This window comes from Acanthochromis polyacanthus, chromosome 8 (genome assembly GCF_021347895.1).
Source record: "Acanthochromis polyacanthus isolate Apoly-LR-REF ecotype Palm Island chromosome 8, KAUST_Apoly_ChrSc, whole genome shotgun sequence".
NCBI classification, from domain to species: Eukaryota; Metazoa; Chordata; class Actinopteri; family Pomacentridae; genus Acanthochromis; species Acanthochromis polyacanthus.
This window is the reverse complement of record NC_067120.1, coordinates 13,421,604-13,438,042: the sequence shown is the minus strand read 5'-3', so window position 1 is coordinate 13,438,042 and position 16,439 is coordinate 13,421,604. Positions and strand designations below refer to the sequence as shown.

General features: G+C 39.0%; 1 protein-coding gene across 1 annotated transcript; it reads left to right on the top strand.

The window, feature by feature from the left end:
• Positions 1-1,995: 1,995 nt before the first annotated feature.
• LOC110950336 (anoctamin-9) lies at positions 1,996-16,180 on the top strand. The gene is given in 24 exon segments (XM_051952082.1): positions 1,996-2,474; positions 3,094-3,135; positions 3,137-3,157; positions 3,249-3,326; positions 3,329-3,373; positions 3,471-3,531; positions 4,861-4,957; positions 6,687-6,821; positions 6,905-6,998; positions 7,078-7,138; positions 9,424-9,506; positions 9,609-9,713; positions 10,157-10,321; positions 10,402-10,438; positions 11,686-11,797; positions 11,900-11,957; positions 12,062-12,159; positions 12,253-12,449; positions 12,537-12,689; positions 12,780-12,927; positions 13,013-13,129; positions 13,396-13,489; positions 13,711-13,823; positions 15,574-16,180. Coding segments are annotated over 24 exon segments (2,151 nt in total). The 5' UTR covers positions 1,996-2,453; the 3' UTR covers positions 15,590-16,180.
• Positions 16,181-16,439: the final 259 nt, after the last annotated feature.

Sequence of the window (16,439 nt, the reverse complement as noted above, 5' to 3'; positions counted from 1 at the left end):
AAGCCGAAAGGGAAAAGAAAGAAGAAGAAGTTCTTCATGCAGCAGCATCCACTGTCTGTCTCTAAACACCTGATTCAATCTGTTGCCTAAATAGAAAATATTTGTCAGCTCTTTTAGACCGACTTAGTAAATTAGTCATTTATCTGATTTTAATTTTTTTTATTCATTGACCATTCTTTAGCCACCAGTTTGCCAGATTTTAGGCTAATTTTGTTGACTTGGTGCATCACAAAGAGTTAATCTCTCACCTCAGTCCACCACCAAGCTGTCCTTTGCTGCTCGCCACATTAAGTTCACAATTCACAGGAACAACTGAGTTACAAATACAGTGACACACACAGCAGACATTAACATATAATTCTACTCAGTATTTATGAGGGCAAAACTGATCTTGAGAGATGTACAAAGTCTAATAAAAATATTAATAGAAATCATCTCAAGACCCAAGTTTTTCTAAAACTTCTTATGTTCTACTTCTATTATTACATTGTTTACATTTCACTTTGTTGAATATCATATTTAATTGTGGCTGCAATGATTTTTTCCCCCCTATGGGTGTGGTGATTGTGGTTATTTTGAATGTCTGTAATAAACTGAAGGATGAAGTGTTGCTTTGCATGTTGAGAAATTTCTCTTGCTCCTTAAGCTACGCAAACTACTTATTAATCCTTCTGGATTAGCTGTGAAATGCAATGTCGCAGAGCTGAACACAGACACGTTTTTCTGAGCTCGCTTAAAGCTCACGTTTTTGGAAATAGTGGTTGTCACTGGACAGTGATGTAAATAATCTTATAGATTATAGGAGCATGATGTATTTCTGCAGATTAAACTACTCAACAGTGTATAAAGTAGTTAAACGTAGCTCAACCTTAAAGATGTACAGCAGTAAAATGCAACATACACATTAATGCAGCAGTAATATTGATTTTAAAAATGTAAGTTAAAAGGTACTATTTTGGTGAAAAATGAAAATTCCTCAAGCACAAGTAACCATCTGAATGCATGGACCTTCCACCACTAAAAATTTAAATTTCTTTTTTTTTTAATCAATAAGTTGTTTGTTTGTTTGTTTGTTTTTTGCTGTTGTTATGTTTGTTTTTCAACCTGTATGTGTTACGGGGGGTGGGGGTGGGGGTGGCAGGAGAACCCAAGCGCAGACACACAGAACAGGCAGACAGGCAAATAACGAAAAGAAATTTATTTAACCAAATAACCAACCGATACATAAATGGAGGGACAGAACTGAACCAAACTACTAAAACTCTACAAGCAAACTCTATGTATACCAAAACAGAAGTTTACAAAAAACTGAACTGAATTACAAACTAAGCTAAGGAGGGGGATTCACCTACTGACAAAATAATACTATATCAGTACCAGCTCCAACTATTTGAAGGTGCTGTGTTTTACGTCTTCTCTTAACATGTGTGTAATAACTCACATCAGTTCTAATTATGTTTATATTTATATTTTAGGTGAATGAATACGTTCATCTTGGTAAGGACCACGGTATAAAAATGGAAGAAATGAATAGTTCACAGTACATTGCGGTGCTGTATTTTCATTGTATGCCTACTTGAAGGCAACATCTTTCTTTTTTCTTTCATTTTTATTTATTTATATTGGTATATGGCGGTTAACGCTTGTAGGATGGCATCACGTTGGGAGCTCAGGCATTTTAATAATTATGTAATTTGCTCCAGAAGACAAATTCCCAGTAAATGTGCCATGTCATATACTTTCACTATACATATTATCATATTCAGATTCTAAACATCTTGACAGACTTTGTGTTTAAGGGTTTCACCTGAGCTCACCCTTATATTCAGCTGGTAGTGAAGCTGCTCAGCCTCTGCATTATATGGAGCTGGAGGTGCTGTCAAACTGTAATTTCTTGTATTTTAATAAATGTCACAGTCAGTATGTGTGGGATGAATCAGCCGCAGCCAAGCCAGTGGTTTCTGGTTGAAGTCAGCGTGTTTGCTGCCATCTAGCGGCGGATTAACATCACTTTGCATCTCCGAGGAGGAGGAAACAAAAATATGCCATTCCATCGCACCTGACAAGTCACATCGGCATATTCAGTCTGTGCTGATCAGCTGCTGATTGTGTTTCTCACTCTGGGCTTCTGCTTCCTGCCTGCCTGCCTGCCTGACTGCCTGCCTGACTGATCGGGAGGGGAAAGCTGTCAGCAGTAAAAGATAAATGTTGTGACATCAGCAACAGGTAGAGTCGCTTTCACATACCTGCGCCTGCAACAACACCACATTGTTCCCAGAGGAGATACGGAAGTTGCCTGGTGAGGAGCTACTTGTCGGTTTCTACTTGCCTCATGTCGACTGATCTGACTGAGAGGATCTGTGGATGGTGACCGGAGCCTTTTACTGATCCGGGAAGTCTCTGCTGCTGCTGCTGCTGCTGCTGCTTCTGCTGCTGCATTCAGATCAGTCATCATGCCCGTCCACAGGAGGCAGGTAGGGGGATCTGATCACACACCAATACTGAGATTACACCGATACAAATAGGAGTTTTTTTTCACTTTGACAGCTTCTACTAAAGGGCTGCTGTTGTGTGTTAAAGCCAGTCGTGTATTTGTCAGTCTAACCAGCCCTGAGGTGTGGAAACCCTCACAGATTACACACATCCACATATTAATGAGGCTTGATCTGATTTCAAGTTTGAATGAGATGGCTGGTATCATAATGCTGCCACACCTTCACTGTTTTGAATTAGAACTGCTCTCTGAGTGCATATTTCAGGCCGGCATGATGGTGATATTTGCATACCATGCAGCTTAGATTCAGTCCTCTCGGTGAGTCAGGATCACCTCGGGTTTTCTCAGCAACTGTGGCATTCGCAGACACACCTCCAGGTTATAGTTAGACGGGATTCTTGAGCACAGAAGGTGGTGACCTTTCTGCAATATTATCACATATCAGTGTACTCGTGAAGGATAATCATCCCCTGTAATAAAATCATTATCAACAGTTTTCATTATCATTTTGAATAAAACTGAGTCATGTGTTTTTTTATTTACATCTGTGTGGGTGGTGTTTACTTGTAACATTTTATTTTACTGTTTTTGTGATAAAGCCCAGTATTGAACTGCTGGAGTTCATGGGAGTGGTGAGAGAGACATGGAAATGAACTTCCTCCGGTTGGTAAGATAAATCCAAGTATTTATTCTTAATTCACAGATTCAGATTGAGCAATATGACATCTGAAAGTCTGACTTTTTTGTCACACAGCACACTCCGCTCTCATATGACTATGTCCTGGTTGCCAAAACGATCGATGACCAGGAGAGAGCAGCTTTTAAAAAAGCAACACTGAATACATTGATGAGCTGAAAAAAAAGAACTTCAAAGTTACAGTAAAGTCTCTATTACAAAATAAACGTCCTTTTAGTGCTGCAAAAGGCTATACAGTGCATTCATATCATTCATCCTGTCTGATTATGTTCCTCTTAGAAAATAATAGATGACGATCTCGTCTTCTATGGAATTCAAGCACCTAAGGAAATTTTGAGAAGTATCGGTATCTGCTGAGAGTGGTCTGACGCCTGTAACTGGAGCTCAGATCAAAACATGTTCCTCTGAGTACCAGGTAACTATGTCACTGCTGCTATTTTTGGCAGTTCCAAATAATCACTGATGCTATTTAAAGATTGCAAAATAGTTGTTCCCATGCCAATTGTTTATTAAAATCTGTAGATTAATCTAAGTCTGTGTTTGTAAGAATATCATATTTCTAAATCAATGATAAGGCAAATTTTCAAAGGATTTATCGCATTTTTTGCTCCATGATCAGCTTTACTAGTGATACCTGTTGTTGTTTCAGGATCAAGGATTGTCCCCTTCAATCTTAAATCACACCCCTATCCGCTCAAGGGAGGTGAAGAAATAACCATTTAAAATCCTGTATCCTTCTTTTTTACCTGAACATCTGATTTCATCCTCTAACCTGTTAATATTCACAGAGGGTCCCTACGGATCTCATGAAGATGAAAAGTGTTTGAACAAGGTTCCTTGTTTACATGGAGGGTAATCCCCTAAAATACCTACCTCTTTTTTTTTTTTTAAATGCTGCCTTTTAAACCTTGTCTCCGTATCTATCTATATACATATGTACATATAATGTCGCAATGGGTTTGGTAATAACCAAAGTTTATAAAGCAACTGGACAACTATCAACTTTGCTATAGAAACTGTTTGAGTTAAGCGTGATAACAGTGGACATAACTTTAATCATCCTTGTGGGAGACGACATCAGTCACTTCTTCAGGTCAAATGTGAACCATCAGATAAATCAGTTTTTGCCATTGTTTTCTCCCACACATTCAAGCACCAAAGATAGCAACACTGATGCTAACTGATAACTCTCACTTTTTCACATTGTTGAGTGTTTTGCTTTTCTAAAAGGCTTTCTACTATTATGAAGTTAAACTTGGCACTGGTTCCCACAACAATATTGTGGTGTCAAAAAAGTATTTGTTCACAGAGCCGCTGTGCGAGTCATATTAATGCAGTGAGTCATGCAGCGCTGGGAGTAAGTGGGCATGTGTGAGAGCTTACGCTGATACATATGTGAGCATGTAATCATGTACATGTTTGCTCACAGCCACATACAATCAACTGAAGTGTCCTCGTGATTTTAAAGGGAATGATTTTTATTATTATAATGTGAGGCAGCATTGATTCTTTCATGCTATTAATGCTGTAAATCAAACACCAAAATCTGTTTAAAAACAGCCAGTAGATGATGTATTTACTCTGTATGCTTCTGTTCTCAGTGTAACTGCATGTTGTGTTAACCAGTTTGAACAAAGCTCCTATTCTTGCTGGTAATTTTTTCTTTGATTTTGTGTGCTTGTGCAGAAAAAGAAACAGAGAGAGCTGAAGGAGAGCTGGGCACGATGGACAGCCTGTCTCCAAGGGCAACCCATAACTGCTGTCAGGTTTGGACTGCAACACAACCTATTCATTATTCTGCTTTTTATACAGTTGCAGTTATGGCAGCGCTATTGTTGTGAAAACAAAATGACGGCACATGTCACCTAACATGATGCAGCCTGGATTCACTATTTATAGATAGAATACTGAGAACATAATGCAAACATACAGAGTACCTCCAGCGCCAGTATTGTCTACATCACCACCAGTTTTAATAAGGCTGTTAAGATATGATCAGAGATCAAATTCTATATCTTTATTGTGGCTCTCATATTCAGTCATTCACAAGATCGCAGTGACAAGATGCAGCTTTTTCACAATCAGTCGAGGACTTGCTGCCGAGCGTGTCCAGCGCCAATTATTCTGAATACCACAAGGTCAGAACACAGGCGAATGAAAACAGGACTCTATACCTGCAGCCACTTCAGCGGGTAATTGAGGCTTTGCTGCGTGGTAACACTTACAGCTAATGTCAGCTGATATGCTCACCAGTAACATGCTGAGGGTTAACTGACACGAGGTTTATTCAGATCGCTGTTGTAGTTCAGTGTGTTTGCTGACACATTTTAACACTGAACACAAACAGCAGCTGGGGCTGATGGGAAGGTTAGCAGATGCTTGATGAGAAACCAAGTTGAAATGTTGACTGTTGGGGATATTAATTGAAGGTGAAGGGATCATCAAAGTAAAGTCAGTACAATCAGTCTCATAGCAGAAATATTTCACTGCTGTCTAACACGGTCGACCTACTGGCTAAATCACACAAACATATCTACCCCATGTTGTATTCTGTCCATTAAATCAACTGTGTGATATATATGTTGTTTGGAGCATCAGTCTTATAAACAAAGTACATATGAGTGTTGATCAAGACGTCTCAGGACTGTGCAGAATGCAACATATGTGAGCAGGAGCTGTTTTTTATTCTGTGTAAAGCACCATTCGTGATGAGCACTAAGTCTCTTAAATTGTGCAACCATTTCCATTGAATTTCATATTCAGGAAGAGGAATGAGCCGCAGAGAGCAAAATCCGGTGAGTTGTGGAGTGACAGTTGCATTGCGAAAAACCCATGCACCAGGCGCACAAAGCATTGGAGCACCCACATGATATCAAATGAATGAATGAATGTTCTCCCTCAGACAGCTCAGGATGTTACAGTAGAACTCTGCTTTGACCGTTTGACCCTGATGGACTAATTCTTTGTGCACAGCTGCATGAATGTTGAAGAAAACAATAAGCATGCTCTCGGTGCTCCTGGCCTGATGCTAGTTCCGTCTTTTGGTGGTAGCTGCAGAACCACCAGTGATGATCCTCCACATGAAGGTCGGACCGTCCAGGCTGCTGACTCACACATAATGTGATGTTTGCTCTCCGCTCCAGTTTGGTTTCTGTATTGAAATCACATATGCACACGTACCAGTGGTCATGGCTCATGACAGCTACTCCTCACACACGTTCGCTACGATCACATGCACCACCACAGTCCTGGAACTTTTTGATCAAACCTCTCGTACACGGTAAAGTAAATCAGTTCTGTTGTGACGAAGAAATCAGATGCTGTGACAATAATGTGTTAAATGAGGATGAAATGTAATCTCATTATATGCAGTGTCTACAAATTGGGCAAATACTGTACATTCTGCAGTAGCTGCAAGTCGTTGAATGCTTAACTCGCACTCTGAATTGAATAATTTTCTTCCTCTCACCACATACATTTCTGTCCTCATTTCAGGAACTACTTTGGGGAGAAGGTGGCTTTGTACTACCTGTGGCTGGGCTGGTACACGTATCTCCTCATCCCGCCTGCTCTCATAGGGATCGTCGTTTTCCTCTATGGCCTCTCCTTCTTCAGCACCTCACCACTCATGTAAATTTTCCACAAGCTTCTTACAGCATCTGTGTGACAACAGATCATCTCTTTTCTAATAACTACAACCTACTGTCTTATAGAAGGGAAGTGTGTGAGGCCGACACAGTCATGTGTCCACTTTGTGATAAGGGCTGCAAAGTGTGGCGGCTCTCCGACACCTGCTCATACGCCAAGGTACATCAGTGGGTTTGCTGTTCAATAGCTGATTGATCTGGTGTAGGTGTCGCTCAGTGCTGGTGTTTTCTCTCCACAGGTGAGCCTGCTGTTTGACAACAACGGCACAGTGCTCTTTGCGATGTTCATGGCAGTGTGGGGTGAGTTTGCTCATATTCAGATCCACATTTAAGATGCATTAGTGTGATTTATCATTTTCATTAAACTCATGTAACAGCCCATTTATGGTTTTTCTCAGTCGCTTTGGTACATTTCTCGGATCAGAATTGAAATTCTCAAAGCTACTTGTTCAATCTTCACATCATTGTGTCACTTGTGCACATCATAAAAGCAATTTCTCATTTCTTTAAACAAGCTGCAAATGCTTTGGTACATCCATGCAAATGATTTTGTGTAATTCTCTGCTGTTTTCCTACATTATCAACTGTTTATGTCATGTTGATCAAAATGTGTTATAATGGGTCTCTGTTGTCTCACTCCCAACAACATTTAGACATTAGTTCATTGCATAAATCTTAAATGCAAAATGGTTGAACAAGTTGCCAGAATATGTTAAGGATATTTCTATACATTTCCATTGCACTTTTCCAAAAATCTGTCCTGAACTGATAAATTGCTCCCAGGTAAATTTTGACTTTCTCTAATGAAGGGAAATGTGTGAAGGGTTAGGCTTTTCTGAAATCACTCAAAGATGTAAGAGAAGATGTTTGTGGTGTGGATGAGAATTTTTGGCCCAACAGACAGGAACGTCAGGAGGTGTAGGGAGACTGCACTGTAATTCCTACAGCACTGCATGTACAGTTTTCCCTAAGGAGACTGTCCTATGTTCACATTTTTGCTTTTTGTTTTCTTTGTGCTATGCAGTGCTGTTTTCCTTTCTGTATCACAATGACGTGGTCTGTGAACAAAGTGCGATACAAACAGTAAAAACGTAAATGTGAATCTTGTCCAGTCTATTGAAATCAATCTCCCACATACACAAGTTGTAACTTAAAATTTACAATAACTGTCATCAAAACTTTAGCCATAGTCTACATCAGAACATCCTTCCAGAGTACAATGATACAATGACAACATGACGAAGCTGTTTGACTGTCTTATCCACACAATGACACAAGGACTAGTCATTCTGATGGCACTGACATGTTCATTGACACAGATATTTACTTTTGAGAGATAAACTAAGGATTTTGAGCAAGAGACTGGCTTTTACAGGTAATCCATGGTGTTTTGCTGTTGGTACGAATTGTTTTGGGAAAAGCACTTACTGTTTTGCAAATGTCGAGGATGATTTGAGAAATGTACCAAAGCGACTGAGAAAAAAGACTAATAGCTGAAAATCATCCTACAAAGCTTCTCTCCAATACTGTTGTGTATTTGGCTAAACATTTTTGGCTGAGCTAGACATTTTGTACAAACAAATCTTTTATCTGCTTCAAATTTATTTCATCCAAGAGCCAGTTTTTATGGTCACTGGGATGTGCACTGCCAAAGAGATGCCACATCGCCGAGAGAACCTACTCCTCCTGGCTGCTCACATCTTAATCAGCCCAGGCCATCTGGCCGTGGGGGTGGTCGAACAGCCATCTATAAGAATATATAAATGCTTTTCATTGCCTTATGCAAATTTTATGCTTTCTATGAATTTTGGATGTTTAAATGCTAGCAATTTGTTGTCAGACCTCTTCTCATATCCAAATCCTACTGTTTCTTGAAAAGAAGAATTTAGGCGGTGATGGTTTACTAGGGTAAAGTTTCTCATCACAGATGCAGGACAGTTAACTTGAACAGCTCACTGCTGTGAGGAAGTATGTAGGTGAGGAATACAGGAAGAGAAAGCATCAAGAAATATGGAACATGATTATTGGAGGACAGAGTAGGTCCAACTGAATGGAAGTCCCCTTACATGAATAGTTCAAAAACTTTTTAAAAACAAAATTTAATTCACTATAATTCTGGACTGAACAACATAAAAGTTCAACAATGGTTTTAGCTTGTATACTACATTTTCCCATCAAAGCAGCAGTTTACAGTCAGGCCACAGAAAGAGGGAACGCTTCTTGAGTTTTCTGCTGCCATTCAAATTTCTATTTTTAACGAAACCCACATTCTTACTCTTACTTCCCAAAACCAAACCATCGGAATTTACTGTAACTTCATGTCCACGTTGTCTCAACATTGTGACAGCTGTTTGACTGCCTGGATAGAGGTTATAAGAAAATAATAGGAAGTGACACCAATAAATGAAAAGCATGTCAGCATTTGGTAAAAGATGAATTGAACTTGTCTAGTACATGAATCTAATAATAACAATGTTACTAACAGTTACCACAGTGCACTTGTTTGTTAACTGTTACTATTATTCAGTGCCTATGTGATTGCAGAAAAGACTTTCTCACCTCATACAATTTCTTTTTTCTTACAGCAACACTGTTTCTGGAGTTCTGGAAGAGACATCGAGCTTCCTACGTGTGCGAATGGAAAGTGTCCGATTGGTGTGAGGAGGAGGTTCGATCAGTTTAGGACATTACATCAGCCTTCATTAATACCAAACAGTGCTCTTTTTTATGCCGGGTTTTGTGTTTCATCTCCTTTTGAATTCAATTACAGGAGGAACTGATACTGGAAATTGTGAACAATGCCCACTGCGAGCCAAAAGAATTTAGGCACTCATATCTGCGCAGCACTCTGGTCCTGATCTGCGTCACAGTGATGGTGGGACATCTGTCATCTTATTGCACAAATGTGTTTAACCTCTGAACATTCACCTCCTTGAAAAGAATGAAAATTTGGAAGCATTTTTTTCATGGGACTCTTGCTGTAAAAAAACTGTGTAGCACATGTGTAGATATTGAAAAAGGATAGATAGATAGATAATTCAAGTGTTCAGCAGCTTACACACAACAGCATAAATAGCAAAAAGACAGGACAGGCAGGTTAGTAACATTAGCATTAAAGGTCAGTATATACTCTGAAAAACTTGCTGTACAATACTATAAGAAATACTTCTAATTTTAAAATCTGTATAAATACTAAATATAATTAAAATTCAATATGCAATATTTACACATTTCAAGGCACAGTGATTTAAAGTGACTTGAAGTGACTTTGACAGGTAGTAGGGAAACAGTTGTATCAGTGTCTTTGCGTTTCCACAGATACTGGTGATAATCGGCCTCACACATGCCTTGGTGGTGTTCAGGGTGATCGCAGCAGGATTTTTGGCGAAAGAATCGTGGGAATTTCTGAGCAATCACTCCAACACCGGAGCAATGATGCTGGGGGCTGTAATGCATTACCTCATCATCACCGTCATGACACGGGTACGCTCATCTCTAACACTGTGTCTCTGTGAGCATTTAGTGATATTCTCTATGACATTTATTACATGTTTTCTTTGCAGGTCAACAGGATTGTAGCCATGAAGCTCTGTGGAATAGGTAGCTGTTTTTATTTTCATTTTCCATTTTCATACTGTGTCAGGTTTTCTAGACGGGCTGTTATCGTGACTATCCATCAGTCAGCTTCAGGAGGGTAGAAGCAGGTAATCAGAAAGGAAGCAGGTCACACACAGATAGCAGGCAGATAACAGCTTCATGTAGGAAAGCTGAAAGGGACTAAAGTTGCCTTCTGTGACCCAAAACCAGTGTTACAGATAAGCAGACTCCATCACACATTTTTGTTCAGTTCATCATAGCTCAGAGCAAAACTGGCTCAGACTCTGCATATCTGTAATTTGCAAAGATTCTTGGCCCACAAACTGTCATTAAAAACAAACAAAAACAGAGCTGCCTCAAGCAAATATCCACAAACATGCACTGATTTATTAGACAGTTTGAATACTGAGACAACAACAGAGTTTTATGCTTTTGGTGGACATTGGAACTGGGACACCATATACAGTATGAGCAATCGTAAAGGTGTATGATAGGTCATGGGACGTTCATAAGGAGGGCAACACCCTGAGGATCACTGAAACACGAATGAATGTAAACTGTCCCAGGTGCAGTATGAAAGGAAAGGAAGTCACCTTAGTCACCTAGCAGGTGTTTTTCCACAACAAATTATTTTAATTGCCATGGCAGGAGAAGCACATGTATAATTAATAGCAGTTAATTATTATAAGTCAAGTTTGCCTGTTGTCAGGGCTCGAGAGCTGAGACAAGTAGTTGAAATGCAGCTATCGTTAAGATTATTAGTTACACCTGTCCTTTCCCTTCTATTACCTGTCAGCTTAATGTATGAAAATGATTTGTGTGGACATGATTGAGGCCTCAAATTCAACCATAGTGTGCCAAGTTGGCAGGAATTTCTAAAAGTTCACCCAATTATGATTGATAATAAAAAAAATATTAGATTTTAACATGTAGCTATCTTGTGTTAATGGGTTATTTAAGATGAATTAGACATTAATAGAGTTAATAATATATAAAGATTTACCTTATGTATAACGTATATAATAATACATGTGCATATAATAATATGTATGTATTTTCCTCAGATGTGTGATATTGTGCCATCTGTTGGCCAGACAGTGAAGTGCATGCACACTGACACTGGAGATTTCAACAGAAACTGATAATGAAATAGACTCACAGTAGAAGGTCCAAGACTTGAAGCCTCTAATTTGGCAGAATTGAATAGTTGAGTTTTCACTTCACAGTTAATTTCAACCTGTTTTTGTCAGAGAAAACCAGGTCCTTTGCTGCCACGGAGAAGAGCTTCACGGTCAAGATGTTCACCTTCCAGTTCTTCACCTATTTCTCCTCGCTCTTCTACGTGGCCTTTTTTCTTGGCAGGTAAGAACTTATGGAAATTTTTGATGTAAAAGACTTTTTGTCCTAACTTATCTGCCTCTACTGAAGCCTGTTTGACTAACCATGGTTTCTTTTTGCTGACAGGATAAATGGCCATCCTGGTGATTATGTACGGATTGCAGGAAAATGGAGGCTTGAGGAAGTGAGCAAACTAATCTGTATCAAACTTAAGACAGCTCAAAAGTATTGTGCATTGTCACATACATTTTTGGCATAAAATATCTGATTTCCCTCTGTTCTGTGCAGTGTCACCCCAGTGGATGTCTCACTGATCTGTTCATCCAAATGACTATTATCATGGTGCTAAAGCAAACCATCAGTAATGTCTTTGAGTTCACCGGCCCGTAAGTATAAAGAAGTTGTTCTAATTATATACTGCATGTACGCTGTACAGTATAATCTACTTTGCTAAAGTTGGGCCTTTTTTTTTTCAACAGCTGGTTCTGCAGGTTTTTAAAGAGAAGAAGAACCCAGAAGCTGCAGAGGAAATGTGCCCACTGCTACCTGAAAGATGATTCAGAGGTCAAAAATGGATCCGAACTCTGTGAAAACTGCAAGCTTCGAGACTGGCACAGCAACTACCGTCTCAATGATGTGGATTCTTTCAGCCTGTTCAATGAGTTTCTGGAGATGGGTAAGTACTCTGCAATGTCATGACAGAAAATACACAAAACTAAAGCAGTAGTTTGGCAAGTGATGTCTTTCTTTACTCTTTTCTTAGTGATCCAGTTCAGCTTCACCACCATATTTGTGGCAGCGTTTCCTCTTGCTCCTCTCTTGGCCCTCATTAATAATGTCATTGAGATACGGTTGGATGCCATTAAGATGGTCACTCTGGAGCGCAGAATGGTTCCCAAGAAAACCAATGATATTGGTGAGGCTCATTTGTGAACTTTATTTTTCATTTACTCTTTGTGATGCTGTTTTCAGATGTTCACTTCACATCTCTGTTGTTTCTCCTCAGGTGTGTGGATGGACATTTTGGAGGCTGTTGGTGTCTTAGCTGTCATTGCAAATGGGCTGGTCATTGGTGTTTCCTCGGACTTCATCCCTCGACTGGTGTATCGTTACCACTATGGGCCGTGTGCCAACGGGACAGCAACAGATATTGAGTGAGAAAGTGCATTTCTCTGGAAATTTTTTAAGTTTGTCCATGATTGGGACACCACTTCCTTTCAATGCATTCTTCTTTTCTAGCTGCATGGTTGGCTACATCAACAACACTCTCTCCATCGCACAGATGAACGGCAAAAACAATACGTTTCCATCCACCCAGATGATCACTTCTACTGGCTTAAATGTCACCTATTGCAGGTTTGTTCTTTTTTTACTGTAATTTTCTAAAACTGAAGTCAAAACATGCAATCAAAAGCAACGAGAGTTTTACTTTCAGTGTAGTTTTTGTTATTTTTACAGATGTTCTATTATTATCATGGTAGTTTTACATGGTTATCGGTCTTGTAAAGACTATGTAAGAAAAGTTGGTTTTCTTCTTGGCCATCACTGCAGTTTGACCACATATTTATCTGTTACGTATGTAAAAACTGACAGATAAACATGTTATCTGTTCCTTCTCACAGCTACAAAGACTACAGGAGCAGCGAGGACTATAGTTTAACCCCACAGTTCTGGCTAATTTTAGCTGTGCGCTTTGCATTTGTCATCCTCTTTGAGGTAAGCCTTTATAAACATTGAAAAAGCAAGACAAGCAGCTTTTATGGCATTCAGTGCCACATCAAAACCCAAAATGTCCCACTAGCTTTGTGTATCTTGAAACTCAACATGTCAGAGTTGAGTGCTGGGCTGGAACTAAATGAGAGTGTGTGAATGAAACCTTTCCATATTTTCACAGATAAAAGAGATTACATTCCTAAAATTTTCCTCTCTGCTCGCAGCATGTTCTCGTCATATGCAAATTCATTGCAGCCTGGTTTGTGCCAAGTGCTCCTATGCAAGTGAAGAATGACAGACTCTTTGATAAACTCAAAAGACTAAAAGAGGAACTCAGGTGAGTCTTAAATACAATATGGTTACAAAACAAAGAACCTGGTTGCCAACAAAGTGCAATCTTACTTATGTTAAAAACTGTTATGGCGTAACCTGTGCCTTTTGTGATTTAGTTTAAATATTGTGACCATAAAGCACAAGTTGAAGCAGATATTCCCAAAAATTTCAGATTATGCCTGACTTTATTAACTGGACTGAGTATTGGATAACATCCACTCTAAATACAGTTATTTTATTATAAATATTGAAGGTCGCACATGGGAAAGCTCCTTCATGTTAGCATGTTGTGTGGCTAATGTAGCTAAGTTACCTTTAACTGGAAATTATAATTCTGAGGGACATTCATAGATGTTTTGATTTGAAACCAATAAAGAATGACTAGTTATGAGTTATTGTGTTTTAATGTCTTCTGCTGTGTATCAATGGGCCTAAACTGGATGTTTAGAACCAACAGTTCAAGCTGCTGCTCTTCACCACTAAACACTCATTTTATAACACAACGTTGTCAGTCAAACTCACCAAACACAAGTGAAATGAGATGTTCTGTGAATTTGACGAGTTTCAGATAAAATGATCACTCAAAGAGATAGTTTGAAGTGACAGAAAGCCCAGATCTCATACACTAAACTGTTTTGTTTTGCTCCACGCTGTCAATAACAGCTGCAGAGAGAGTTTTATTCCTGAAGGGGGTGTGGATAGCAGAAGCTCAGCTACAGTGAAACAGTTCATTTAGAACAGAGCTAAACCAGGGATTATATAGCTATAGTAAAATGAACCATATTGTTTTAAGATGAAACATTCAAAGACGTATTCTGAAAGCTTCTAAGACTTCCATTAATTGGCTGCACAGGAGGCACAATATTTCACGTTTCTGCTACCAAACAGTTTCTTCCAGTCAGAGCAGGATGTAGAAACAGTTTTTAGACCCTCTGCAACCCCTGGCTTAGTGTACAGAAAAAGATACTGATGATTTTCACTCATTGAGATTATAGAAAAATGAGAGCACAGGAATGGTACTTGGTATTAGAATTAGTTGAATCAGTGAACTCCATGTGTCTTTTCAGGCATGTCTCTTATCAGTTTCTGATTTGCAATTACACAATTTAAGATAAACTTTGCCCTGTGTACCAGTTTTACCACAGAAAAGGTGTTCAGCTCCAGTACATTTGTGATGATCTTAAGAGAAAGTCAGAGAGAGGCTTCTTCATGTTGTGAATAGAACTGTTGTGTTTGGTTGATGAGAATAACTACCTGTAGAAACTCTGCTTATGGTGCTTCAGACATTGTTTTGCTGTCTAAAAAGTCAAGCTAAGATAAATCTTGATAGACTTCGTAGTGTCAGAGCATTTGTTCCTTTATTTGTCTCAAATGAAGCTGATTTACAGACCACTGACCGTGACAGCTGCAGGTCAGCTCAGGACAAACGCAGCAGGAACTAATAACATTATTAATGGCTCAGTGAAAGCAATTATCTCAATGCAATGCTGCACATGAGTGCTGTTATTAGTCGCATCTGTGTTTGTCAAATCAAAATGCGTGACGTAAAAAAGTGCTATTCAATTTTGGTCTCCCTGCAGTGACCCCATGGTTGTAGCATTTCCATGTGACTTTTCTTTACTTTAATTGAGAGTCGTCCATTAAAAAAACAATAACTACACACAACTTCAATTGTATTTTCATATAAAATGTTTAACTGAATCCTGACTGCCTAAATGATCATCCATAAATTCAGTTGTTATCCTTCCTTGCAGGTCCTTTGAAGCGTGACATCATCCAGACACCTCGACGGGATACATTTTACCCTGAGAACATAAACCCAGTGTTGCCTTGTGCATTAAAGTGTCCAGACTACACAGTGTTGAGTCAACTTCCAGGCCATTAATCATGTCTCTGAGGGGTTCAGATGGAGGGCTGTGGCTCTCTTTTATTGTTTGCCGTCAGAAGTTAAGTGCTGATTATCTGGATTCTCATCCATAAAATGGACTTTGAAGACAGACTCATTTTTCTTGGATGAAAAAAGTGTACAGTAACTGATACTGCTGACCACGTCTTTCATGAGATTATTCTTATTCTGTATTAAGAATGCACTGATAGCTTGCTGTTGGACTTCTATATTTGTGAGCCATATGTGAGTGTTTTATTGAAAGCCTAAAGATAATTTATATTGCCACTGCAAATAGAGTGCCGATTGTGTTATCATATTGCCTTATATTGTCAAAGAAAAGCGCTGTGATGATTGTTGCTTTATTACAGACAGAATCTGATCATGTCTTTTGTAGATCAGACAGAAGAATGTTTTGCATTATAATATTTTATATAATTGAATAAAACAGGAAACTTTTGTCCTGATGAAACATCGTTTTCCTTCAAATTTGTCAGCTGAAATGTGTGTTGTTGGTGACATTTAAAATTTGACAAGTTACAGCATTAAGAGTAATGGCATTTTGTGCTGCATGCAATTTTTGTGTTTCACTAATAGCTGCATCAGTGTTGTGTTTTGGGCTGTAGCTATTACCGAACACTCAGAGGCCATGTTTTCCTCAGCTAATGTTTTATGTAATTTTCTGTTATGCAGTTACATCAAAGCGACACATGAGGTCTCTTTTGGGCTGATTTT